This window comes from Boleophthalmus pectinirostris, unplaced genomic scaffold, assembly GCF_026225935.1.
Source record: "Boleophthalmus pectinirostris isolate CB_2022bp ecotype Guang Dong unplaced genomic scaffold, ASM2622593v1 HiC_scaffold_18, whole genome shotgun sequence".
Classification (NCBI taxonomy): domain Eukaryota; kingdom Metazoa; phylum Chordata; class Actinopteri; order Gobiiformes; family Gobiidae; genus Boleophthalmus; species Boleophthalmus pectinirostris.
The window spans coordinates 44,066,388-44,090,965 of NW_026571133.1; the positions used below are offsets into that span (position 1 = coordinate 44,066,388).

General features: G+C 46.0%; 2 protein-coding genes and 2 non-coding genes across 7 annotated transcripts; all 4 read right to left on the reverse strand.

Moving 5' to 3' along the window:
- Positions 1-7,705: 7,705 nt before the first annotated feature.
- On the reverse strand, positions 7,706-13,990 carry slc25a3b (solute carrier family 25 member 3b). 2 transcript variants are annotated; one of them, XM_020938330.2, is made up of 8 exons: positions 13,843-13,990; positions 13,315-13,473; positions 11,225-11,346; positions 10,818-10,997; positions 9,605-9,786; positions 9,158-9,330; positions 8,809-8,919; positions 7,706-8,024 (listed from the first exon to the last, which is right to left on the reverse strand). In XM_020938330.2, the coding sequence occupies exons 2-8, from the start codon at positions 13,454-13,456 to the stop codon at positions 7,864-7,866; spliced, it is 1,071 nt and encodes a 356-aa protein (XP_020793989.1). In that variant the 5' UTR covers positions 13,457-13,473; positions 13,843-13,990; the 3' UTR covers positions 7,706-7,863. The 2 variants fall into 2 exon arrangements, with proteins under 2 accessions (XP_020793989.1, XP_055009899.1); XM_055153924.1 differs by lacking the exon at positions 11,225-11,346 and adding an exon at positions 11,833-11,957.
- Positions 9,391-9,582, reverse strand: LOC129409090 (small nucleolar RNA SNORA53). The gene has a single exon (XR_008632257.1). It is a non-coding gene; the product is annotated as a small nucleolar RNA SNORA53 (small nucleolar RNA).
- On the reverse strand, positions 10,593-10,784 carry LOC129409089 (small nucleolar RNA SNORA53). Its single transcript, XR_008632256.1, has one exon. It is a non-coding gene; the product is annotated as a small nucleolar RNA SNORA53 (small nucleolar RNA).
- Positions 13,991-15,782: 1,792 nt separating the features above from the next.
- Positions 15,783-24,313, reverse strand: LOC110172495 (lamina-associated polypeptide 2, isoforms beta/gamma-like). 3 transcript variants are annotated; one of them, XM_055154032.1, is made up of 9 exons: positions 23,991-24,313; positions 20,651-20,747; positions 19,991-20,116; positions 19,791-19,915; positions 19,309-19,377; positions 18,573-19,010; positions 18,112-18,207; positions 17,647-17,747; positions 15,783-17,228 (listed from the first exon to the last, which is right to left on the reverse strand). In XM_055154032.1, the coding sequence occupies exons 1-9, from the start codon at positions 24,225-24,227 to the stop codon at positions 16,865-16,867; spliced, it is 1,653 nt and encodes a 550-aa protein (XP_055010007.1). In that variant the 5' UTR covers positions 24,228-24,313; the 3' UTR covers positions 15,783-16,864. The 3 variants fall into 3 exon arrangements, with proteins under 3 accessions (XP_055010007.1, XP_055010008.1, XP_055010009.1); XM_055154033.1 differs by lacking the exon at positions 19,309-19,377; XM_055154034.1 differs by lacking the exons at positions 18,573-19,010; positions 19,309-19,377.
- Positions 24,314-24,578: the final 265 nt, after the last annotated feature.

A 24,578-nucleotide genomic window follows, 5' to 3' on the forward strand; every position in this document is an offset into this window, starting at 1 on the left:
GACACTGGAGTTATTACACAACCAAACATCTGGACACATGAGCCCTCAGGACACTGTGAGAGCATGGTCAGTCCAGTGTGTTGCAATCCAGTCTCTGCTTCTGTTGTGTTATATGGAATTAGAAAAATTGCTGATCTAAATAACTCATAAATGGTGTATATGGTGTGGTATATATTCCAATCCCTCTTGTATACTAGTGGGAGTCTGTGTGTGCAGGCCTGGGGTGGGTGCTCGACATCAAGCATCTGGTGGGTTGATTCTTCAGGCTGTGCTCGACCGGGCCCCATGGGGCTGTCCTCCCGTGGACCCACCACCCTCAGGAGGATCCATAAGGGGCCAGTGCAGAGAGATCTGGATGGCAGTAAAAGGCGGGGGCCTTGACGACCGGATATCTGAACCGTCCACAGGCTCCGGGGGTGGATGACATTGTCCCAAGTATCTCAATTCTCTGGATGTTGTGGGTCTTGGCTGACATGTCTCTGCAACATCGCGTGGCGGTCGGGGACAGTACCTCTGGACTGGCAAACTGGGGTGGTGTTCCCTCTGTATAAGAAGGGAGACTGGAGGGTGTGTTCCAACTACAGGGGAATCACACTCCTCAGTCTCCACGGTAAGGTCTATTCCAGGGTAGTGAAGAGGAGAATCCAACCGATAGTCGAACCTCGGATCCAGGAGGAGCAGTGTGGTTTTTGTCCTGGTCCTGGAACACTGGACCAGCTCTACACTCTCCATCGGGTGCTCGAGGGTTCATGGGAGTTTGCCCAAACAGTCCACATGTGCTTTGTGGAGAAAGCATTTGACCGTGTCCCTCGTGATGTCCTGTGGGGGGTGCTCTGGAAGTATGGGGTTCGGGGCCCTTTGCTAAGGGCTGTCCGGTCCCTGTATGACCGGAGCAGGAGCTGTGTTCATTGCCGGCAGGAAGTCAGACCTGTTCCCGGTGCATGTTGGACTCTGCCAGGGCTGCCCTTTGTCACCGGTTCTGTTCATTGTATTTATGGACAGAATTTCTAGTCGCAGTCAGGGGCCTGAGGGGGTCCGGTTTGGGGACCACAGGATCATCTCTGCTGTTTACAGATGATGTTGTGCTGTTGGCTTCATTAAACCAGGACCTGCAATGTGCACTGGGGCAGTTTGCAGCCGAGTGTGAAGCAGCTGGTGAAACAGCTGGGATGAAGATCAGCTTCTCCAAATCCAAGTCATGGTTCTTGACTGGAAAACGGTGTCTTGCCCTCTTCAGGTGGGTGGAGAGTCTCTTCCTCAAGTGGAGGAGTTCAAGTATCTCGGGGTCTTGTTCATGAGTGAGGGGAGGATGGAGCGTGAAATTGACAGGTGGATCAGTGCAGCGTCTACAGTGATGTGGTCGCTGTATCGGACCGATGTGGGAACTGAGCCGAAAGGCAAATCTCCCCTCACCTATGGTCATGAGTTCTGGATAATGACTATGAGCAGCTGAGTGGGTGGGGTGGGGGTGGGGTCTTCAGGACACGCTGGAGGGACTATGTCTCTGGGCTGACCTGGGAATGCCTAAGGATCCCCCGACAGGAGCTGAAGGAATTGTGGGGGGTGAAGAAAGTCTGGGAAGCCTGGTTAGACTGCTCCCCCCGTGACTCAGCCCGGATAAGCAGAAGAAAACGGATGGATGGATGGTGGCTGCCTTTGGAGATTGAATGAATGAATACGACTTAAAGATTGTATATGTGAGAGCATGTGTTCCTCCAGACCACACTGTTCTAAAACACTCTTATGATTGGGGCTTTAGAATGAACTGAAGTCTCCTGAGAGAAGAAGAAGAAAAAGAAGAAGAAGAAGAAGCATGACACTAGAGTCATTACAGAACCCAGCGTCTGGACACATGAGCCCTCAGGACACTGTGAGAGCATGGTCAGTCCTGTGTGGTGCAATCCAGTCTCTGCTTCTGTTGTGTTATATGAAATTAGAAAAATTGCTGATTTAAATAACTCATAAATGGTGTTTTTCATATGTTCTAAACCCGCTTGTGTACTAGTGGGAGTCTGTGTGACTCAGTCTGTGGGCTGTGTCACCTGTGTTATGCAGGCAGCACTTCAACAGTACTATTCTTATGACTATTATCTGTGCTCTGGCACTCACCCTCACAGACACAATGAGAGCCAGTCATAAGGCACATGCTCAGCATACCACCCCACACCCACTGAGCATCTGACCCCTGCATCCACAACTGAGGACCACGACAGAGGAACAAAAACTAGTATACTAGTATACTAGGGTGCATAGTTTTTTTCTAGGTTCTTGTACGCACTCAGCAGAGTGTGTGAACCCAGAGCTGGAACATACATGATCTCATATGATCTACAGCTGAACATGAAGCCCACAGGAGATCCACCTCCTGTACCTCCTCAAATCTGCAAGGACCTCCCGGAACACAGCACACATACACATACACATGCACACGCACACACACACACATACTTGGTTTTCAGGGTCTCTGGCCTGGCACACCAGGTTGGGAGTCTCTCTGTTTAACAAGACCAGAGGGTGTGTTCCAACTACAGAACAATCACACTCCTCGTCCCCCCCAGTAAAGTCTAATCCAGGGACTGGAGAACAGATTAAAGACAGTGTGGTTTTCACATGTACTTTGTGGATCTGGAGAAGGCATTCTGCCGTGTCCCTCTTGGTGTCCTGTGGGGGGTGTTCAGGGAGTATGGTGTCCGGAGGCCTTTTGCTCAGGGCTGTCCAGTCCCTGTATGACCAGAGCAGGAGCTGTGTTCTCTGCAGTAAGTCAGACCTGTTCCCAGTGCATGTCAGTGTCCTCTAGGGCTGCCCTTTGTCACCAGTTCTATTCTTCTTATTTCTGGACAGAATTTCTAGGTGCAGTCAGGGGCCAGAGGGGGTCCAGTTTGGGGACCACAAACCAGGACTAAAACAGGACCTGCAACATGCACTTGGGCAGTTTTAGTGTGAAACATCTGGGATGAAGATCAGCTCCTCTAAATTGGAGGTTGTGGTTCTCGACAGGAAAAATGTGGCGCCCTCTCGGGGTGGGTGGAGAATCCCTGCCTCAAGTGGAGGAGTTCAAGTATCTCAAGTGAGGGTTTTAGTCTGGTCCTAGTCCTTAGGGAGGGAAGGATGGAGAGTGTGATTGACAGGTGGATCAGTGCAGTGTCTGCAGTGAGGCAGTGGCTGTATCCGACTGTTGGGGTGGAGAAGGAGCTGAGTCCAAAGATCTCCATTTACCGCTCAGTCTAGGATCTACTGTCATTTATGGTCCCTGGTTTAGACCTGGTTTAGTCCTAGATTAGATCCCGGTTCCCCCTCTCCTGATCTCTGGGTAATGACCAAAAGGACAACATCACGGATCCAATGTAATCCACTTTATTTCTATAAAACAGAGGTAGACGGATGGATGTTTTTCTTTATTATAACTATATACAAGTGATAACAGGTTCTTGTGTGTGCATTACACTGCACTTACATGACATATGTACTGTATGTGCTCCCCAGGACAAGTGTGGCATGTGTGACCAGGACAAAACAGAGTTTCAAACATGCCCTCATGTGCCCGAGCAGCCCCCAGCTGCAGTTGTGACTGTACATACTCTGCTGCTGTATTGTAAATATGTGAGGGAAAGGGGGGAGGGCTGTCGGAGACTGTGTGAGGGAGAGAGGCCTCATTCCTCCTTCAAAGTCTGAGAGCTGCTGACCTCTGCGACCTCACACCCACCAATCAGAACACACACCCACTTTAGAGCAGCCAATCACAGAGAGGCCCTGCACAGTGCTGAGCTTTTCAGTGTGATCGTAGGAATGCTACTGTCAAGATGCTCAATATTAGGCTCCTGTAAGACATCTGGCTTTATTCTGACAAACAACTTGAATTTAATTTATGTCTTAGTCTTTTGACAATGACCTTTGTGTTAGTTTTATATTAGACAAACTGTTTAATCATTAAAATGTCATATGATAATGATGGATAACTAATATGGTAATATGTAATATGGTGTCTCCACGGCGACGTGGGTCAGACCTCAGGTTCTCCAGATGCCCTTGTCGGATGTAATGAGGCGTGAGATGTATTTTTTTCTGTGTAACTGAAAGCAATAGTGTATAAGTTTCTGGAGGTGGCATGTCACCTGCATGAGTCAGGTTTGTGGAGATGCAAGCTCGCTCACTGTAAGGACACAGGACGCATGTTTTTCAGGACATTAAACAACCAAAAAAAAAAAAAAAAAAAAAAATATATATATATATATATATATATATATATATATATATATATATATATATATATATATATATATATATATATATATATATATATATACATATATACATATATATATATATATATATATACATATAAAATTAGAAATAATAAACCTTTGGTGGACTTGTGCTCCTCCTCAGGCTCTGTGGAGTTCGAGGAAACAGGAATGTGCAGGCAGCTCCCACTTCACAGGTCACTGCTCTATTAGGTCCCATGGGAGGAGCCTCGTCATATTGGGGAGGGTTTTTTTTGTTACAGACATAAGACATCTGCTGTGTTGGACTAAGGACACACTGCTGGAGCTTGGGCTTGGTGTTTTAGGAACCAAAATATATCCAAGGTTTATAACGAGAGGCTCCAAAATATGAAATAAATAAAAAGTATATAAAAATAAGCCCTGCCCTTTACTGGTTTAATGGAAATGTACATAAGATTTTATTTTAAATTTCATAAACTTGACTTCATTGTGATACAAGGTAAACATGTTCAATTCAAACAGTTTTACTGAAAACAACCTTCACAAAACAGAACGCGCTCACATGACTCTCTCATGTGGGTTTCCAGTTTCAATGGTGAAATCCAGTGTGTTTAAACCTAAAATGTGTCTCTCTGATCTGACGTTCACTCCCTAAACCCCAGCACCTGCACCAGTCATGAGTCAGTGCTAGTGCAGCCTCTGCAGCTCAGGGAGGGAATTCTGGAGGTTCTGAGCTTCACATGAGGCATGTCCATAAACTGAGAATAAGACAAACTTGCATGTGTCTCTATCTGCAGGTGAAAGCTCACGAGATGTGTGATAGTGTGTGTCAAATGTGTGTAGAGTGTGTGTATGGTGTGGGCATAGTGTGTGTACAGTGTGTGTATAATGTGTATGTAGAGAGTGTGTAGAGTGTGTGTAGAGTGTGTGTATAGTGTGTGTAGAGTGTGTGTATGGTGTGTGTATCGTGTGTAGAGTGTATGTAGAGTGTGTGTAGAGTGTGTGTAAAGTGTGTATATAGTGTGTGTAGAGTGTGTGTAGTGTGTGTGTAGAGTGTGTGTATAGTGTGTGTAGTGTGTGTGTAAAGTGTGTGTAGAGTGTGTATATAGTGTGTGTAGAGTGTGTGTAGAGTGTGTGTATAGTGTGTGTATAGTGTGTGTAGAGTGTGTATGGTGTGTGTATGGTGTGTGTATCGTGTGTAGAGTGTGTGTAGTGTGTGTGTAGAGTGTGTGTAGAGTGTGTGTAGAGTGTGTGTAGAGTGTAGAGTGTGTGTAGAGTGTGTGTAGAGTGTGTGTAGAGTGTGTGTAGTGTGTGTGTAGAGTGTGTGTAGAGTGTGTGTAGTGTGTGTGTAGAGTGTGTGTAGAGTGTGTGTATAGTGTGTGTAGAGTGTGTGTAGAGTGTGTGTATAGTGTGTGTATAGTGTGTGTAGAGTGTGTATGGTGTGTGTATGGTGTGTGTATCGTGTGTAGAGTGTATGTAGTGTCCCACATAGCAAAAAATATCCGCGGCAGATACGCGGCGGATCCGCATCGGAGTTCACTTGCACATTGCCGCGGATCAGCAACGGATCCGCCGCGCGGATACGCAGCGGATCAGCCGCGCCTCCGCCGCAGATCCGTCAAAATAAGCCCGGATCCGCGGCGGAGGCGCGGCGGAGGCGCGGCAGATCCGCTGCGTATCTCGCGGATCCGCCCAGGACCCGTTTTGGATCCGCTTTCAGAACCGGGTTATCTGCCGCGGATCTGCCGCGGATCTGTTTATTGTGTCGTTAGGAGCCTAAATATGCTTCAGATTTAATACTGATCCACTTCCTACTGACCTAAATACACACCAGCAGCATTTGCATTGTAATTGTACATAAAACTTTTACAGCAAGTATTAAAACTAGGATATAAAGGCTTAAATTTAAAAACATAAACTTAAACAATTTCAAAGTTGGATCAGTGATATGTGTGTGTAAAGTGTGTGTAGAGTGTGTATATAGTGTGTGTAGAGTGTGTGTAGAGTGTGTGTATGGTGTGTGTATAGTGTGTAGAGTGTATGTAGAGTGTGTGTAGAGTGTGTGTAGTGTGTGTGTATAGTGTGTGTAGTGTGTGTGTAAAGTGTGTGTAGAGTGTGTATATAGTGTGTGTATAGTGTGTGTAGTGTGTGCAGAGTGTGTGTAGTGTGTGTAGAGTGTGTGTAGAGTGTGTGTAGAGTGTGTGTAGTCTTGGTCTTGGTCTGTGTTTAGGGGATGAAGCTTCATTTAAAGCTACACTATGTGACATTTCTTATGGAGGTCCAGTCTCTGCTTGTCTCCAGGGAGATTTTATTGCTTTGAATGGAATGTTCCATAGTGTGACATTAACGTATCTCTCTTTCTGTGTTCAATGACATGTCTTTAACACTTGAAAACACTGTGGATTCTGTGTGCTCCACAGATCTGACTCATACATGGAACTGATGTTTTTTGAACACAGTAAGAGTTCAGGCTGCGCAGTTCCTTTAATCTCAGTTGCTTCCAAACTTCATAGTGGACTGTGCTGCCATCTACAGGTGAATCCACAGCACTGGCTTTTACTTATTTCATTTCAATCACAAAACAGAACGCACTCACGACAGTTTGTTTAAACCTAAAATATGTCTCTCTGATCTGAATGGTCTCTCCCTAAACCCCAGCACCTGCACCAGTCATGAGTCAGTGCTACTGCAGCCTCTGCTGCTCAGGGACGGAATTCTGGAGGTTCTGAGCTTCACAGGAGACCTGTTCATAAACTGAGAATGAGACACACTTGGACGTGTCTGTCTGCAGGTGAAGACTCTGGAGACACAGGCTCACATGTGATTGTGGAATCTTTTTGTGAACACAGCAAGAGTTCAGGTGCTTCAGTTCCTTTAATCTCAATTGCCTCCAAACTTTATAGTGAGTGGACTGTGCTGCCATCTACTGGTGAATTCAGCTAATTCATGAGTCAAAGGGATACCAAGAGAGCATCTATTTGTTCAACAGTTCTCAAATAAACTATGGTCCAGGGGCCAAAAGCAGCCCTCAGCCCTGCTGAATTGGCCTAAATGATCACAATGCAGTACTTGATGTGGCAACTATAAAATCTAATATCACACTGCACTGTGATACCAGTTTAAAATGAATGTTCCACTGAGGCTGTGCCAAATCTATGTAAATGCATCTCTGACAGAAGCAGTATTGATCACCAGTCTGCAGCCCTCCACCACAAAGGTTTCATATACGGCCCTGGGTTTTAAGTTTGGACATCTCTGAACAAGTCTCATATGAGTCACTGAAGTAATATGCTTTGGTGCATTTGGTCATGCAGGAAGTGAATGCTCCGAAGTGACTCATTTACTGTTAAACATAAGCCCTGATGCAGAAGGATCGTTCCACAACGCTAAGAGAACAGTGATGTTGGTGTGGTGTAGTGTGGCTTTCATTAGATCACTCGTGTATGTGCAGTGTATGTGCACACTTGTAAGACGCACACAGATGTGGGGAACTCTTTATTAGAATAGTCACATTCTATCAACAGGAATCATAAAACCAGACGTGTTGTACAGGAATCGAGGCAGTCCCATCACCTCTGCTCGTGTCAAATATACACAGGGACATAAATATGGGCTCCGTGAGGGGAGGTAGGATGGGGATTTACTCAGTCAGGCCCAGCTTCTTCTTGAGCGACTCTGGCATCTCGGGAGGAGGGGGGCGGGGCAGGCGGAAGTACACCTTCACCGAGTCGTAGATGAACCACTGCAGCGCCGTGAGGGTACCGATCATGATGATACGAGCCACCAGACCCTTCCACACACCTGCACACAGACAGACACAGGTCACACTTATGGATTCATGGGGGCATCAGATCATGAGGAAGTGAGACGAAATGAGACTACAACTGGAGTGGTGAATGCTCTGCCAGAATGTTCCGCAGTATGGCATTTATTCAAATTCATACTTTACCTATTGCTCTGAAATCCCTTGTAAAAAAAAAAGCATGTGTTATTTTTAGAATTTAGAGCAAAAAAATGTTTCCTTCTTCTTAACCACAGGCTTTTACTGGCAAGATTAGCGATATCTCTTGACTACCCAAACTAATCTCTAACCATGTACCAAATTATATGCAAGAGACCATGCTGTCAATTACAATGAACCCCGTCCTCTTAGTCCTTTCTGCTACCGTGACATTGCACCATGACACAGAAACATCTGTGTGGGATATGCAACTACTTGACATCACTCTTGAAAATGCACCATGAAAGAGAATCAAGTGTCTGAGAGCCTCTGGCAGCTTATTTCTTACATTATAAAAAATGGGGGGGGGGGGAGAAAAAAAAAATAGTTATGTGAATATCTTATCTGACATGAAATCATTTCTTTTTTAGCAGCAATACATCATGTGAAGAAAATTTATCTTGACAAGAATATAATCCACTTTTACATCATATTTACCTCTTAAATTACATGTCAATAGGTTGTCACAGGTAAAGTAAAAGTAAAACTTTGTGTAGTGTCTTCAAGAAGTGTTCATTGCCCAGCTTGTGCCCTTCATGCTAAACAAACACTAGGCACATATAGAAGAGTCAGGGTGACACTGACCTTTGGGGCCCAGCCTCTTGAGCACCTGAGCCGCCGTGCTGCCCTTCTCCTTGTTCAGCACAGACACCACAGAGTCGGCTGGGTGGGACACGATAGCGCAGAACACTCCAGCTGTAACACAGAGAGAGGAAAGATCAGGACGTGGAATGGATTCTGCTTTCCTTATTTTTACATTTTACTGACATGTTAACTAAAGAACAGTGTAAAACCAAATACAGGCCTATTTAACTGCAGTACCAACTACAGTGCGAGTTCATTTGTGAAGTGTGACATGGAAAGTTACTGAAAACAGGAGTTTTCATATTTCTGCTTCACCTCAGTGACCCTAAAGGTGGGGGAGGACACGTACCGATGTATCCAGCGACGAAGGTGACCACCAGCTGCTCGGGCTTGGAGCACTCACTGCGGGGTTTGGGCACCACATACTTGTAAAGCAATTCCACAGTGCGCTCAAAGCATGCGAACTTCATCATGGTGTAAGGAATCTGTCTCATCCACAGGGGGACCACTCCTTTGTAGAAACTGAGGAGACAACACTGTTTAGCACTTACAATGGTCTGCTGTAGTCATTAACGTTAAGCTTATGTCCATCTCCCAGACTGGCCCCACTGGTGTGTCCTGCCTCTGGGACAGGGGCCAGTGGGGCCCTGGGCTGGGGGACAGGTGGACTGCTCTGACACGCCAATGACTCAAGCACCTCCGACAGTACAGCTACAGGCTGCTGAGGAATGGGCCAGGCCCACAACCTCCAGAGGTGGATCTAAGGAGCGTGTCTCAAAGACAAAGCAACACTTACGCCCACAGGCCCTCCTCGGCATACATCTTGGGTGCTGCCTCTCTCAGGGTGTTGGCGTAGCCGGGCTGGGTCTGGATACGCACTTTGGCAGCCTCCATTGGAGCCAGAGCGATATCTGCAAAGAACTCTGCACTGGCTGATGCAGCAAGGTATAGAGAGGTCCTCCACAGGTACGCGTTCTCCTGAAACATGAGCACAAACAAGTCAGAGAACAAGCACTTCACATCAACAACTCCACACATGTACGTGACCCTCCCAACTGAGCCCTTTGCTCAAGTGTCACCAACCCAAAGGTCCTTCTACCAAAGGAAGACACTGCCATTAAAGTGAAACTAAACACTAAAATCAACTGAACTGTGGACATGGTGTTTGAATACTATCCTCACTCTGTTCTTGACAATTTTAGTGCAAACGAGACAAATATGTGGCTCTGAGTGTGTGCCGTCTTAAAATGTTAGTATTAACCTGCTCTACATGATCCTGGGGTTTTTATTTTGCCATTTTGTCCCTTTAAAAAAATCCTATTCATAAACAGAGCCTGGCTCCACGTTGGCTCCTTTAACCGTGAGCATCATGAGCTTCATTTGAGTGAAGACGAACGCTCTGGGTGATGTCACACTCGCTTACTCCACTTCTGTATACAGTCTATGCCCCTGTAGGACTGCTCTGACTAACTCAGAGTTATAGATACCCGTCAGACACTGTTCATCATATGTCCAGATCCCACCCCTCCTCCACCCTCACCCTCCCCTTTTGTTGACCAGGTACTGCCCAGCAGAGCAGCCTTTGAAATGCGACTGTGGGTGGAATTCAGTCCACTTTAAGACTCCAGTGTGACTGTGGGTCAGGTGGCAGCTGTCATGTCCACACACAAAAGTTAAATTACACTCAGACCTTTGAGACAAAGGAGAGTGCAGTGGAAATGCTGCTGCAGCTTTGAGGCGCCCCCTTTACAACAATTACATAATCATCTTTACATCACAAATAGAGTGTCCGTCTCCCAGACTGGCCCCACTGGTGTGTCCTGCCTCTGGGACAGGGGCCAGTGGGGCCCTGGGCTGGGGGACAGGTGGACTGCTCTGACACGCCAATGACTCAAGCACCTCCGACAGTACAGCTACAGGCTGCTGAGGAGTGGGCCAGGCCCACAGCCTCCAGAGGTGGATCTAAGGAGCGTGTCTGCTGGGGTGTGGTGTGAGACGTGTGCACTCACCTCGCCCAGTAAGTCAGCGTAGAAGATTTTGAACACTTCGTAGAAGCCGAACTTGCACAGGCCTTGCATGGAGTAGCCGATGAAGGTGGGAGCCCAGCCCTTGGCCAGGCCTCTGAAGCCATCTTCTCTCACAGTCACTGCAAAGCCATTCCCAATGCTCTTGTATTTGTCTGGGTTCACCTGGCAGAGACACAGGTTCAGACCACAGCGGCAGGTGCTAGGCTCGTCACTGACACAGGTAGATGTAGGGACAGCACTATCTTACTCAACTGAATTAGCAGCATGCGGATGGACACTTCAGTTAGATCAGTGTACAGTTATAAGGCCTCACCTTCTTACTAAAGCCAACGGTAATATTCTAAAGTCAATACAGAGTACAGGTGGGCTGTGGGCAGCTCTGTACAAACCTGCAGGCGGCACTTGACCAGATCCAGAGGGACCACTGCTGTGTGGGTGATGCCACAGCTCAGGATGCCCCCGAAGCCACACAGGGCATAGTACTTTGAGGAGCCAAACTCACAGCTCACGTCTGGGACAGAGAAAACATGCAACATGCAGGACACATGCAACACAGACACAATCATTAGAGCCACTGTCCCCAGGACTCGCACAGACAGCGGGGGGCGCTCATGACCACTCCTGGAGACAGTGGACCTTCACCTTCATTGGAACAGATCATTACACCACCATGATTGATGAAGAGGACAGAGCTGATGGACGTGTGTGATTGAACCAGCAGCAGTGTCCTCTGTGGGATCAGGCCCTTTATGTGCAGAACAACCTGTTCAATTGTCAGACACAAAGTGTGGATTTAAACAGCCTAAATCACAATCAGTCTTTCCAGTCAAAGGCCTGTTATATCAGGACCATGTCATGAATAAAAATGAATTTGTAAGTTCACAACTTTAATGATCATGCATATTGATAAACCAAAGACCAGTTATGGGTGATGGGAGGCATGTCGGGCACAACACGGGCGAGCACAGGCAAACCGGGCACGGACTCGGGCACAGACCTGCATTCTGCATTTGACCAGATCCAGAGGGACCACGGCCGTATGCGTGGTGCCACAGCTCAGGATGCCCCCAAAGCCACACAGGATGAAGTACTTCTGCGAGCCGAACTCACAGCTGTCCCCCTCTGAAGACACAGGGACAGCCACAGGGACGCTTCAGCTGCTGTTTACACTGCAGGGTCAACTCAACACATGCAACCCTCATGTGTGCTACCTCAGAACTAAAGGTTAAAAGGCCCATACTGCTCCACTCTTGATCCATGTTCTAATGTTTCCTCATCAAACAGACCTGGAGTTGTGTTTTGTTTCATTCACACATGTTCAACACACATACTGCATATTTAGGCTGGGTTCTTTTCTCAAACTGAAGACACTCTTGTACCACCAAGATGTCATGAAGAAAAACAGAACGCTCCACTGTATTTTTAAACCTCAATAGTTGCTGGTGATCTATGATTCTAGTAAAGATGGAGAATTTCTGTGACAATCACAACTAAAAAGGTAAAAGTAAATTATTAAAAATAAAAGTAAATAAATGTGTTTTAAGAGTATTAAAGGGTGAATCAGTTCAATTGAAGTTGAAAACAGCAGTTAGCCTTCACAAGACATCACAAGGTGGAACAGAGCATTTGGAGCTTTGAAGATGCATTAAATCAAATATATGTGAATTAAACAAAACAACTCTCGGTCATGTTTTTGAGGAGGTAATATTTTAACATGGCTAAAGGCTCAGTCATTTCTGTGCAATATAGGACCTTTAAAGTGTATAATTAAGTGCCTAAGTGTATTTAAATAAATATATATTTTTTTATATTTCTGTACATCTTTTGGTGTATACACTAATCTATGGGCTCTTCATTTTAAAACACTAGACACTTTACGTGTTTATGACAGTTCAATAAGCAAAGTGAATAAATGCTGGTTTTAGACCAGGAAATAAAAGTAGGTGGCAGCACCAATGCACCAGTCTCCTCTGTCAATAGATAACAGTGTTCAGGTTTGTACAATGTAAAATAAAGATCACTTGAAGTTGTGTTGCCTTTATAGAAAGTCAAGAACATGTGGCCATTTAAACCAATATAGAGTTTCACACAAGGACAAAATGTTCTTGGGGAAGTCATGAGCAGCAGGGTCACAAAGTCATGGACCCAACACTAGTTTCTGCTGTCCTAAGAGGAAAAAGGTTTAGTCTAACACACAGGAAGCGGTAGTGGCTCATTAAAAAGCGAATGAAAGCTTAAAAAAACCGCTTTGCCCTTCTGTGTCCTCCACGGCCGCGGGCGCGCCGGGCCCTGCGTAACGGCACCGCTGCAAAGGTTACGGTGGAAAATGGACACTGCCGGGTTTAAATAGTGCACAGCTATAACTCATAATGAAGTTAGGATTTAACCATGTAACCACAGTCAAGCACCGGCCTGTGCGGCTGTGGCTAATGTTAACACTGCTCCTCGTGCGCTCCCGGACTGTCCGCGGCCGGCTTACCGTCTGAGGCGGCGGCTGCTGCTAGTCTCCGTGGCCTCTGTGTCTGGAGGCTCTGTTGGGGCTCATCCACTTTCTGCAGGGAGAAGAGGGGGGCGCTGAAAGGGTTGGCCCGAGCCAGCTGCGTCAGGGCGCTCGGGTACATGGCGCAGGTCTGTGGAGCTGCAACAGAGCAACAGGTTAGCCGTGCGCTTTAGCCGTGTGTCCGCAGCTACAGACGTGCGGGACAAAGCCATGCAAGCCCGACGGCGGCAGCAAACGACACAGAAGATCCATGTGCGCTTGATGTGCAGAAATCCATGTGCGCGTAAAGGCAGCGCGGCCGGAGGATGGAGCGCATCCAGGGCACCTCAGTGGAGCTAATGCTAACGGGCTAATTTGACCGCTTCAAGGTGGAACGTAATCTCTGAGCACAACGCGCGACAAAATGGACTCGTAAACAAAAACAACACAATGCCCAAAACGCGTTATGAACATCTACCCGTCCACACACGCGTGAATCTTCGTATTTGCTCATTTAAATACACTTACTTTATGCCTGTCTCAAGATGGCGCCTTGCTCGGGAGCAGCCGGTGTGCAGAGAGGCAGATGACCTCGCCGTGCATCAAATATCCTTTGCTTACGTCACTAGTGCCGTGTTTTCCGGTGTTCGGTCCAATCAGAAAAGCGCTGGGGTGTTGTGTCCAATGGGAGGCGGCGTAAAGAGGAGTGGGCGTGTTTAAGGTTCAGGGCGCATCGCATTTCTCAGAGCGTGCCTCCTCCTCGCCTGTCTCCTCGGTTCCTTTGCTGCGGGACCCTCTCTGTGGTTTTAATGCAGGAACGAGGAGTGACGTGCTCTTTGAAAAATGGGATTTGGCCCAGGACTTTTGTTAAATTTGCAATCAAACTCAAAGGCAAAAGGAGAAATTCAATTTGTCAACTGGACAAACGTTTATTTGGTTGAATATGTTCCAAGCTGCTTCTTCAGGTGTGATCAGACGCTGGTGGACACTGCCTTATATCTGCTGAAGAAGGAGCCAACTACACTGAAACTACTCTGAAACAAATACCCTACTTGTTTACAGTTTCTGTTAGTTCAGCCTATTGACCTGTACAGGGTGTGGGGTCGTATTAGCAGAATCATTCATGTCCATAATGGAGCTTCCACACCTTGTTCTCTTGTTTGTTTTGAATTAGGTTTGAGGGTGGAGTTGTAAATAGGAGATGATGGTGTCTGAGGCCTCCATTTCTGTTCAAGGAAGGATTCTCATTCTTAACAAAAATTGCTTTTTTAACTCCTCAAACCAATTCTTTTCTCTGGCTAAAATCTGTACCTCAGTGTTCTCAAAGGAGTGGCCTGTGGCTTTTAGATGGAGATGTATGACCCCACTCTCAGTGCAAGTTCAACAGGCCCAGCTAACAAAGTGTAAACAAGTAGGTGTGTTAGTTTCAGAGTAGTTTCAGTGTAGTGAGCTCCTCCTGCAGGGAGACATAAGGCAGTGTCCACCTGCAACTGACCTGAACTGAAGAAGCAGCTTGGATGAGCTGAGAAATGTAATCAACCTAAATAAACTTTTGTCACATTGAATTTCTTCTTTTGCTGCGGATTCTACTTGGATGACTAAAGGATTTTACACAAAACAAACTCAAAATCAAGTTTGATTCATTCATTCATGGTGCAAAAAATTAAAGTGGGGAGGTTAACTGAACTCTTTTTTGAGAGCAATAATTTGTCTGTGTCAGTAGACCTGGGTGGCTCCCTTTCTGTATTAAATATTAAACATTCTTACATCAAATGTCACGTTCTGCTTGTTTTTAATTTAAGCATACAATTTACCATTTTAGTTGTCACTCATCAGAGGGTAGCACTCAGTTACATTTACTTGAGTAAACTTTTAAAAGATATTGTACCCTAATTGAGTAATATTTACTTTTATATTGAAATGAATGTCTGGGTTCCTCTTCCCACTGTAAGACAAGTGACAGCTTAATGTTGACAATATGAAATGATTTGATCTTTTGTGTTTCTTGCACTGCTCCTTCAGCTATGATTTCTCTTATTTTGACATTTTGTCCTTCAAATGACATTAACTTCAAATTTTAAATCAGATGCTTAAGTTACTTGAGTAGTAGTTTTTACCTTTTTACTCTGACTCAAGTCATTTGTTGGACTACTACTTTGTACTTATACTTGAGTAGCATTTTGACTTTCTTGCTTGAGTAGTTTCTGGATACTCTACCCAACTCTGGCACTCAAACTATCTTTCTCTAACAGTAGGGGGCAGTCTCATGCAGGTAAGTGGCTGCTCATTAGTTAAAGGTTGTGTAATCCTTTCCATTGCTACATCGCCCTGACTTGCCAATAAAATGATCCTTTTAAGCCAGTGTGGAACATTTGTGATTTCACCTCTGCATAAGGGAGTGGTTTCTAAGAACGAGGGGTTCAGTGTAGTCCATCTTGCCCGATTCCCCTTCAGCAAAAAGACAAAAATGCATTATTAGAAATTAAACTTTATTATTAGAAACTGTAAGGCACATTGAAAAGTACACAAGTATTCAACAAACTCAAAATATAAAACATGAAAAAAGGTTTGTTTTCACTGCAAAGCACACAGGAAAGCTTTGGGACACTGTAAAAAGTCAAGATACAGGAGAATGAAATCAGACTGCTTTGATTTTTAAGACTGCATTTAGGTTTCTCTTATTTAAAAGCTACATTTTCTGGCAGGTAAGGAAACATTTAACTTCAAAGACAGACACAGGATTTGCAATTTTACTTGAGTCTACAGGAGATAAAATTATTTTTATTTTATCTCCTCTAGATGATATTAAGGTTCTTATGTACTGACCTTAAGTTTCATACCATGACAGTTGGAGCTCTCTGCTGCCTTCCTCAGAAGTGTCACATGATGGTGCTGTAATGTGTCTGATCAGCTCATTTAAACTTTTTTTGGCGCAGTTTTCCTACTTGGGGCAGTAGAACGACAGCAGACGTCTTTAGAATTAGTCATCATAAGATTGCTCTTCTTTCTACGCCTTTTTCATTCATTTTTTGTATGTTTGATGATGTCATACTGTTGATGTTTTTTTATCCATCCATCCATTTTCTTCCGCTTATCCGGGGCCGGGTCACGAGGGCAGCAGTCTAAGCAGGGACTACTGCCCCCGCGACCCGATGTCTTTTTATCCTTATAAATATTTATATAACAAATAAATAAGAATTATATCTCAGGTGTGAGAGAGTTGGTACGACCCTCATCACGATTTACAGTCTGGTGGGCACATTTCCAGATCTGGATGGCTCCCCATGATCCAACAATGGTGTCTGTTGTTCTCTGTGCCTATGACCTTAATACTGTCCCAGTCCATGAGATGGTTTTCACGTGACACTTCAGAGGAAGAGCGCAGCCGAACCTGTCAAATTAATAGAGATCTGGTAAGATTACACTTTAGAGTCTTATGTACAGAAGGCCTAAAAGGAACCTAATGGGACTCCTGTAGACTTTTTTACAGTGAGCACAGTCAGAGGTCACAGTTGAGGAGAACTATTTTACAAAAAAAAAGTAACCATCTTCACATCTCCTTGGCCTCCTCGAACGGGGCGGCGCTGTTGGTCTCCATGGCCTGGTACACGAGGAACAGGAACCCAGCCAGCACGGCCCAGAGGAGGAGCTTCTTCCACCATGATATGCCCCCCTGCGCCTTGGCCTGACGGGCAGAGGGGGCGCTAGCGTCGGGGAGGGTTGGTGTGGCTCTGGAGGAGGCAGGGCTGGTATAGGAAGGGGCAGAGTGGGCGCTGGAAAGGGCAGGGTTGGCAGTGTTGGTAATGGAAGAGGTGGAGTTGCTGACTTTGATCTCTGTGTGTGCTGATTGGCTGCGATTGGAGAGTATCACAGGACGACCAGCGGCTCCTTTGATTGGCCGGCGACACGAGGCTCTAAAAAGTAATGAAAAGTGTTAGAGATGGGCTGCATTTACATATTTCTTTTAAATCGGGTGTTTTCTGTTTTCAACATGACTGACACAGAGAGCTGCTTTCAAAGTTATGCGACAGATGATTTTAAAAGGAGCTGTACGTATCCTGCACTTATAAAGTTTAAAAAAAAAAAACAACTACTCCATTCACAACGTGAACCCGAGCTGCAGAGCCTTAACCTGCAGACAGACACACATCCAAGTGTGTCTTATTTTCAGGCCTTATGTGAGAGCTCAGAACCTCCAGAATTACCTCCATGAGGTAAGGTGTATGATGTGAAGATGCAGATCTTCATAAGGCCAACAATAACATTACTGGACTTGACCAAAATGAGATGAAACTACTGGAAATTGCAGCAGAAGTTCAGGAGTGCACTCACGTTAGTCCTGTGAAACTGAGCTCTGGCACTGCAGGGTCCTCCTCTGGTGGTGGATCTGTTTGGATCTTCTCCACCTGCTCTACTTTCTGCACCTTCTCCGTCTGCAGATAATACAAACATAGTTATGGATAAAGTACTGATGAAAAGCTTTCCACCTCAGTGCTCCTGGGACTGTGTGCGATGTCCCTCAGTACTCCTGCATAGTGATGACCACTGTGTCGTCCTCAGTGCCCCTACGACAGTGCTGTCCCATGTCCCTCAGTGCTCCTGGGACAGTGCTGTCCCATGTCCCTCAGTGCTCCTGGGACAGTGCTGTCCCATGTCCCTCAGTGCTCCTGGGACAGTGCTGTCCCATGTCCCTCAGTGCTCCTTGGACAGTGCTGTCCCATGTCCCTCAGTGCTCCTGGGACAGTGCTGTCCCATGTCCCTCAGTGCTCCTGGCAGATGAAGACATGGGCAGAATACCGCTGCTGACAGCACATGGTCCGGCTTGGTCTGTGATGGCTTCAATATGGGGGAGATGTTACACCTGAAGATGGAGGTAAGTGGGTCCAGAGGGACCTGTGGAGCACACATACATAAAAGGATACAGCACAGACGCCTTAGTCTGTCCATGTGCACTACACACTATTTCAAAACCCTGGAAACAGCTTGGTTATAGGTTTATGCAAAATAAAATGGGTATGATTTAAAAAAACAACAACAAAAAAACAAAGTTAAATCAGCAGAGCTGAGCTTGTGTGTGTGTGTGTTTCATCTTTATAAAGGCCTGATCATTTCACGTGACTAGAGTTTTAACTGCTGGATGGAGAGTTTTAAGGAGCAGACACTTATGTGTTTGACTGTCAGTAGACGATTGCTCTGGGACATGCACCCTTCTTTCACACTCTACTGCACATGAGCGATTCCACCACACACTGCCCCACCTGTGGAGAGAAGGGCCAGGGGCTCCCAGGAGCCACAGCCTTAGGAGGTCTGGTAGAAGAACCACGAGCCACAAGGCCACGTGCTGGAGCCGGTCCGGAACAGGAGCCAGGGGCCAAAGCTAACTGAGCAGATCTAGAAGAAGACACAGGGACCACAGGGTCCAGAGCTGGGGTAGGTCTTACTGAAGATAAAGTACCAACAGGTGGGTGACCAGGTCTGGATGGAGAGTCAATAGTCACAGAGCTTGGGGCCAGACCATGCCTGGTACCAGAGCCAGGGTCCACATGGCCATGGGCTGGAGCAGGTCTGGAGGAGAGAACAGAGGCCACAGGAGATGCAGCACATCTGGAGGAGGGAGGCAGGGGGCCCCTGACAGGGCTGTAAGATGTTTTTTCTGCCTCCTTTTCTGTCGAGAGGGGCCTGAGATCCTCAGGAACCTGACGAAACAACATCTGCTCAGAACGGATCAGGCATCTTGACTGACATAGGAGATAAGAGAGGTCATCAGTGGACAGAGGAAGACACCAGTGGATGGGAGGGGTCAGGTGGAGACACCAGTGGATGGGTGGGGACACCAGTGGATGGGAGGGGACGCCAGTCGATGGGAGAAGATGCCAGTGGATGGGAGAAGACGCCAGTGGAGCAGATAGTGGAGCAGACAGTGGAGCAGACAGTGGAGCAGATAGTGGAGCAGATAGTGGAGCAGACAAAGACAGCCATGGGGGCTGCATTCACCATTCTGTGGGCCAACCTCTTGGACCTGCGTGTGAGCTCAGCGCCCTCTGCTGTCCGCTCCATAGATCTCTGTACAGCACACACTCAGATATACCTCCAAAGAACAGCCCACAAACATGTACATACCAGTGTTTAACATTAATGGATCTGCTTGTACTTGTTTTGAGATTGTCAAGTTTAGAAGAAAACAATACAGCTGAACAAGAGTTCCCAGACAGAGTGGTCGACTGCAACCACCCTGCGCAGTCACCTTGTACGACTAAAGTCACCCCGTGCAGTCAGATAGTGTTACTAGAGTTACTACAGTTGGATAGGGCTGCTACCATCAGACATTACTACAGTTTTACAGTTACTAGTTTTATGGAGTTACTACAGTCTCATATTACTACAGATTTACAGTGTCACTACAGTCGGACAGTTGGAGTGAGTGCAGTCACACAGTTGGACAGTCAGTCAGTACCGTAATGTGGGATGGTGTTTACCGTGCTATGCTGGCTGCTGCTGAGTCTCTGTGAAATGTTGTTTCTGCGGCTCCTCACACCATCCTTCTGTTCGGGCACCGGCTCTGGCTCCGGGGCCGGTCTGGGGCCAGTGTCAGCGGTGGGCTCTGGCAGAGGACACACTACAGATCAATCAGGGAGCGGGGTCATAGCTGCGGTCAGAGGTTGTCAAAAGCTCTCACCCTCCTCCTGGTCGCTGTAGAGCTCGGCCTCTTGACTGCTGCTGTGGTTCTTCTGGGGCTCAGAGAGGACGGCTCCTTTGTCCTGGAGCTTCTGGAGTTTCTTCTCATACAGCTTCCGGGTAGAGGCTGCAGAAAACAGATTGTGTGTTAGCTCATGCTGTTCAAAGAGAAAATTTATACTGCGTCATGTTCTTTATGTTTAAATGAATAAGATGTCTTCCTTTTCTGCACTGATATCATAAAGATATTAGCAAACACTCAAATGGCATTGGTGGATCTGAGAAGCTTTGAGTTTAGGTGCAGGTGTGGAGGAAGTGGGTGCAGGTGTGGAGGAAGTGGGTGCAGGTGTGGGTGCAGGTGTGGGTGCAGTTGTGGAGGTGGGTGCAGGTGTGGAGGTGGGTGCAGGTGGGTGCAGGTGTGGAGGTGGGTGCAGGTGTGGACGTGGGTGCAGGTGTGGGTGCAGTTGTGGAGGTGGGTGCAGATGTGGGTGCAGGTGTGGAGGAGGTGGGTACAAGTGTAGGTGCAGGTGTGGAGGTGGGTGGAGGTGGGTGCAGATGTGTACAGGTGTGTGCAGTGTGTGCAGGTACAGTGTGTGCAGGTGTGTGCAGGTGTGTACAGGTGTGTGCAGGTGTGTGCAGGTGGGTGCAGGTGGGTGCTCACCCACGATGGGCCCTGCGTGGACCCCATGCACGAGGAGCTGGTCCCTCAGAGCTTCATCTGTCAGCAGAGTGACGTCCAGCCGAGCCGCCTCAGACTTCTGTGCACCCAAACAGCATTTAAAACAGTAGTGTGAAGATAAAGTTAAGCACGATTTAAGACGTCAATGCTCAGTTTTCTCTTCATGTATCTGTCACCGCACACTGATGTAGCTCTTTGTGTGAATGTGGTGTGACTGCACTGTCTGTTGTCCTTTGTTGATGTGTTTTTGTTTCCATTACTTGTCCAACAAGAATTTCTGAATAAAAGCGACAATAAAGGCTCATCTCATCAAAAAAGTTGTTCATGTGCATGTTCAAGCTGACAAACAGCAAAACAGCAAACAAATGTGCTCCACAACCCTCGTGTAAGGTTAGGTAAGGTACACTACCTGTCAAAAGTTTTAGAACACCTTAATTTTCCAGGTATTTATTGCAATTCAAGTCATTTAAGTCCAATGAAGAGCTTGAAATGGTACAAATGTAAGAACTGAACAGACAGAAGTAAAAAAAAAAAGATAAAATAATTAAACAGAAGTCCAAGCTCCGCCAAAACAACCTCAGGAAAAAAAACAAGACAGTAAAACTTGAAAACCTGGAGTGTCCAGCACAGTGTCCAGACTTAAATCCCACCGAGCTGGTTTGGGATGAACTGCACAGAAAAATGAAGCAACCTACAAGTGCCACACATTTATAAGAAATTCTGCAACAGACTTGGGAAGAACTTTCTGGAAGAATATTTGATTTCTGCTGCATAAAGAACGAGCCACGAGTGTGTTCAGCTGTTCTATCTGCCAAAGGGGGACACACATCAATCAAAAAGTTTAGAATATGTTTTGGTCAACAGTAAAAAAAAAAAAAAAAAAAAAAAAAAAAAAAAGTAAAAAGTGAGGTGTTCTAAAACTTTTGACTGGTAGTGCACACTGTATTGTCGCCATAGGGAAATTTGTCCTCTGCATTTGACCCGTCCTTCAGTGCCTCTGTCATCTTCTCAGTGAGCACCGCAGAGCAGTGCTCAGGGACCCATCTCCTGATCTGGACTTAGTCTTGGTCAAGACTATCTTAGCTGAAGAATATTTCTTTATATTTATTTGGCAACAGTGTTTTTTTTATTATAAATTATGTCAAAATCTTGTTTGTCGACTCATAGTATTCTGTTCCGCCCTTATTTTATGCCCGTAGGAATGTTAGTCGTAACATAAAACATAAGGCTACAATCTCATTTACAATCTAATAAGGCGTGCAAAATCCACTGCACTTCATTCCTCCGTCTCACACACTCACACACTCACAGTCACACACACATGCACGCACACACACGCCTTTAGTCCCTCCTGACCACCATAATCACAGTCACACCAGCACATTCAGACGAGAAGAGCTGGATTTGAACCGTCAACTCTCTGCTCCTCCAAACTGCACCTGTGTGTCTGAATGTACAGTATGTCATGTATGTCATGTACACATGCTCATTAGAAGCACAAATATGTGGGGCACGCACAGGAGACAGAGTCCTGGCACGAGCAGCCAGCCGCAGGGATCAAACACAGGGACCGAATCACAGAGAAAATGTATGGAATGTGCCGAGGACTGGGGCCCGGTATGAGAGGAGACTCGTCCATCTACATCCCCCGAGTCACACTCATGTGTCAACTCAGAGATTCTGTCTGTGTCATAGTTTTACCAGGGAAAACCACAATGTTCTGAAACATGTTAAGATCCAAGCTCCCATAAACACTGGGAATAAAAGCTATACAGAGGTGGGTAGTACTCAGTTAGCCTACGTTTACTTGAGTAACCTTTTAAAGACATTGTACTTGTACTTTTATTGAAGTAACAATACTCTTACTTGAGTGAAAGTTGTGGTTCCTCTTCACACTAAGTCTACAAGTGATAAAAGCTTTATGCTTGATTTGAACATTGGTGCTTTTTGCGGCGTTCCTTTAGATATGATTCAATTTATCTCATTTTTTATTCTGTCCTTTAAAAACATCAGTCTGTCTGCAATGTTTATGCTCTGTCCTTCAAATTACATTCACTTTAAATTATAAAGCAGATGTTACAGAACAGAAACAGAAATTACTCTTACTTGGTGTAGTAGTTTTCCCAAATAGTAATAAGTATTTTCTTGGGCCTCTACTTTGTACTTTTACTTGAGTTCATATTATTATTTTGAAGTATTCTTGCTCAGTGTTGGGAAGGTTACTTTTAAAATGTATTCCCCTACAGATTACAGATTATATACCCCAAAATGTAGTTTGTAATGTAATCCATTAAATTACTTAAGGTGAGTAACATAATCTGAATACTTTGGATTACTTGATTTGTTGTAGAGAAGCAAAGACGAGGAAATCTTCACATAAGATGTTTTGTTTGCTAAAAGAAAATTAAAAAGGCCGAGTCTTTAAAAATATTATTGATAGAAGAGGAGGAGACACGGTCCACGCAGCATGACTTAGTCCTGGTTTAGTCCTGGTTTAGTCCTGGTTTAGTCCTGGTTTAGTCCTGGTTTAGTCCTGGTTTAGTATCCGGCAATGAGTGGAATTACCGAGAAAAAAAAGTGATATAGCCCCAAATGTGAAAACAGGAAAATACCGCTGTGTAATCCATTTATTTCAACAAAGTAACTGTAATCCAATTACCTCTTATTGAAACAGTAACTGTAACTGAATACAGTTACTCATAATTTGTACTCCGATTACGTAACTCTGGGACATATAATCCGTTACTCCCCAACACTGTTCTTTCTTGAGTACAGTGTTTGGCTACACACCTGTGCACATTCCCAGCCACACTATCTTTGTCATCTCATTTGTTTGTTTAACTTACACTCACTAGTGCGGAGGCACTTTATGAATGGAGTGGTATTCCGTTGTGTTTACGTGAGTAACACAAAGCTGCACTACGGGACAGCAGTGCGCATGACAGGCTCCAGCACGCCCACACACCTGGCCTGGCCCGGCCTGGCACACCTGTTCAGCCGTTTGAGCTCGTTGGCTGGCCTCGGGAAGACAAACATCCATGCACTACCTGGAGCTGTTTAAGTCAAAGGAATTAGGGCCATGTCCAAAATTCTGGCTTAAACAGCAGGGCTAGCTAGCTGAAGTTTGACATTTTTGTAAGTTTGAGTGACTTACCGCAAGATATTCAACTTATAGAAATTCTAATTAAGTGGTAGAGACTTGTTCACGTGTAGTCAAACGTGCGTCAAACTACGTAAACCATGTAAACTATGTAAACTATGTAAACCACGAACTACAAAAAGTTTGCACCCCTCTAGCAGTTCGCGCAGCTGGGGCACTCACCCTCCCGGAGGAGCGGCTCCTGCGGGTCACCGGAGGCGGCGGCAGCTCCTCGTCGCTGGAGAATCCGTCCCGAGTGGCGTCGGTGCCGTGGCTCTGCGCGCTCAGGGTTTTCACGTACAGCTGCACGTACACGTCTCTAGGAGGGTTTCCTCCGGGGAGTTCCACGTTGTGCGCCAGGAGCTCGCTCTTCAGACGCTCTTTGGTCAGCACCGACGGGTCGTCCATAAACACGGGCATGTCTGCGGTACGATTCCAGCACGTACAGGGCAAGTGAATCCAGAGGCGCAGAGGAGCACCGGGGCTGTCTCCGGTCTGCTGAGCGGAGGGGGCGGGGCATTATCCGGGCTCAGAAGTGTGCGAGTAAACAGCGCCCCCTGCCGCATAGATGGTAAATACTGAAACCAAATGTCAGTATGCTTTTCTATTTTGGAACTTGATGACATACTCACAGAGGCAAGAGCTGCATTTTTCTATAGTGTGTAAAATCCCTTAGTCGTCCATGTTTTTTTCATTTTATTTTATTTGTATATTTATTTGAGACAGGGACAGTGCACAATGTTTACATGAACCTTAACAGGAGAGATGTTT

What these genes read in the sequence shown, in the direction of transcription:
- slc25a3b (XM_055153924.1), bottom strand. Translation starts at nt 13,456, where the DNA reads ATGTACCCGAGCGCCCTGACGCAGCTGGCTCGGGCCAACCCTTTCAGC. An exon ending in CTTCGTCGCTGGATACATCG is followed by an intron (nt 8,920 to 9,157) that starts GTACGTGTCCTC and finishes TCTGTGTTACAG; the next exon opens with CTGGAGTGTTCTGCGCTATC. An exon ending in CAAGAGGCTGGGCCCCAAAG is followed by an intron (nt 8,025 to 8,808) that starts GTCAGTGTCACC and finishes GTCTGTGTGCAG; the next exon opens with GTGTGTGGAAGGGTCTGGTG.
- LOC110172495 (XM_055154032.1), bottom strand. Translation starts at nt 24,227, where the DNA reads ATGCCCGTGTTTATGGACGACCCGTCGGTGCTGACCAAAGAGCGTCTG. An exon ending in AGAGGTTGGCCCACAGAATG is followed by an intron (nt 19,011 to 19,308) that starts GTGAATGCAGCC and finishes TTGTTTCGTCAG; the next exon opens with GTTCCTGAGGATCTCAGGCC. An exon ending in CTCAGTTTCACAGGACTAAC is followed by an intron (nt 17,229 to 17,646) that starts GTGAGTGCACTC and finishes ATTACTTTTTAG; the next exon opens with AGCCTCGTGTCGCCGGCCAA.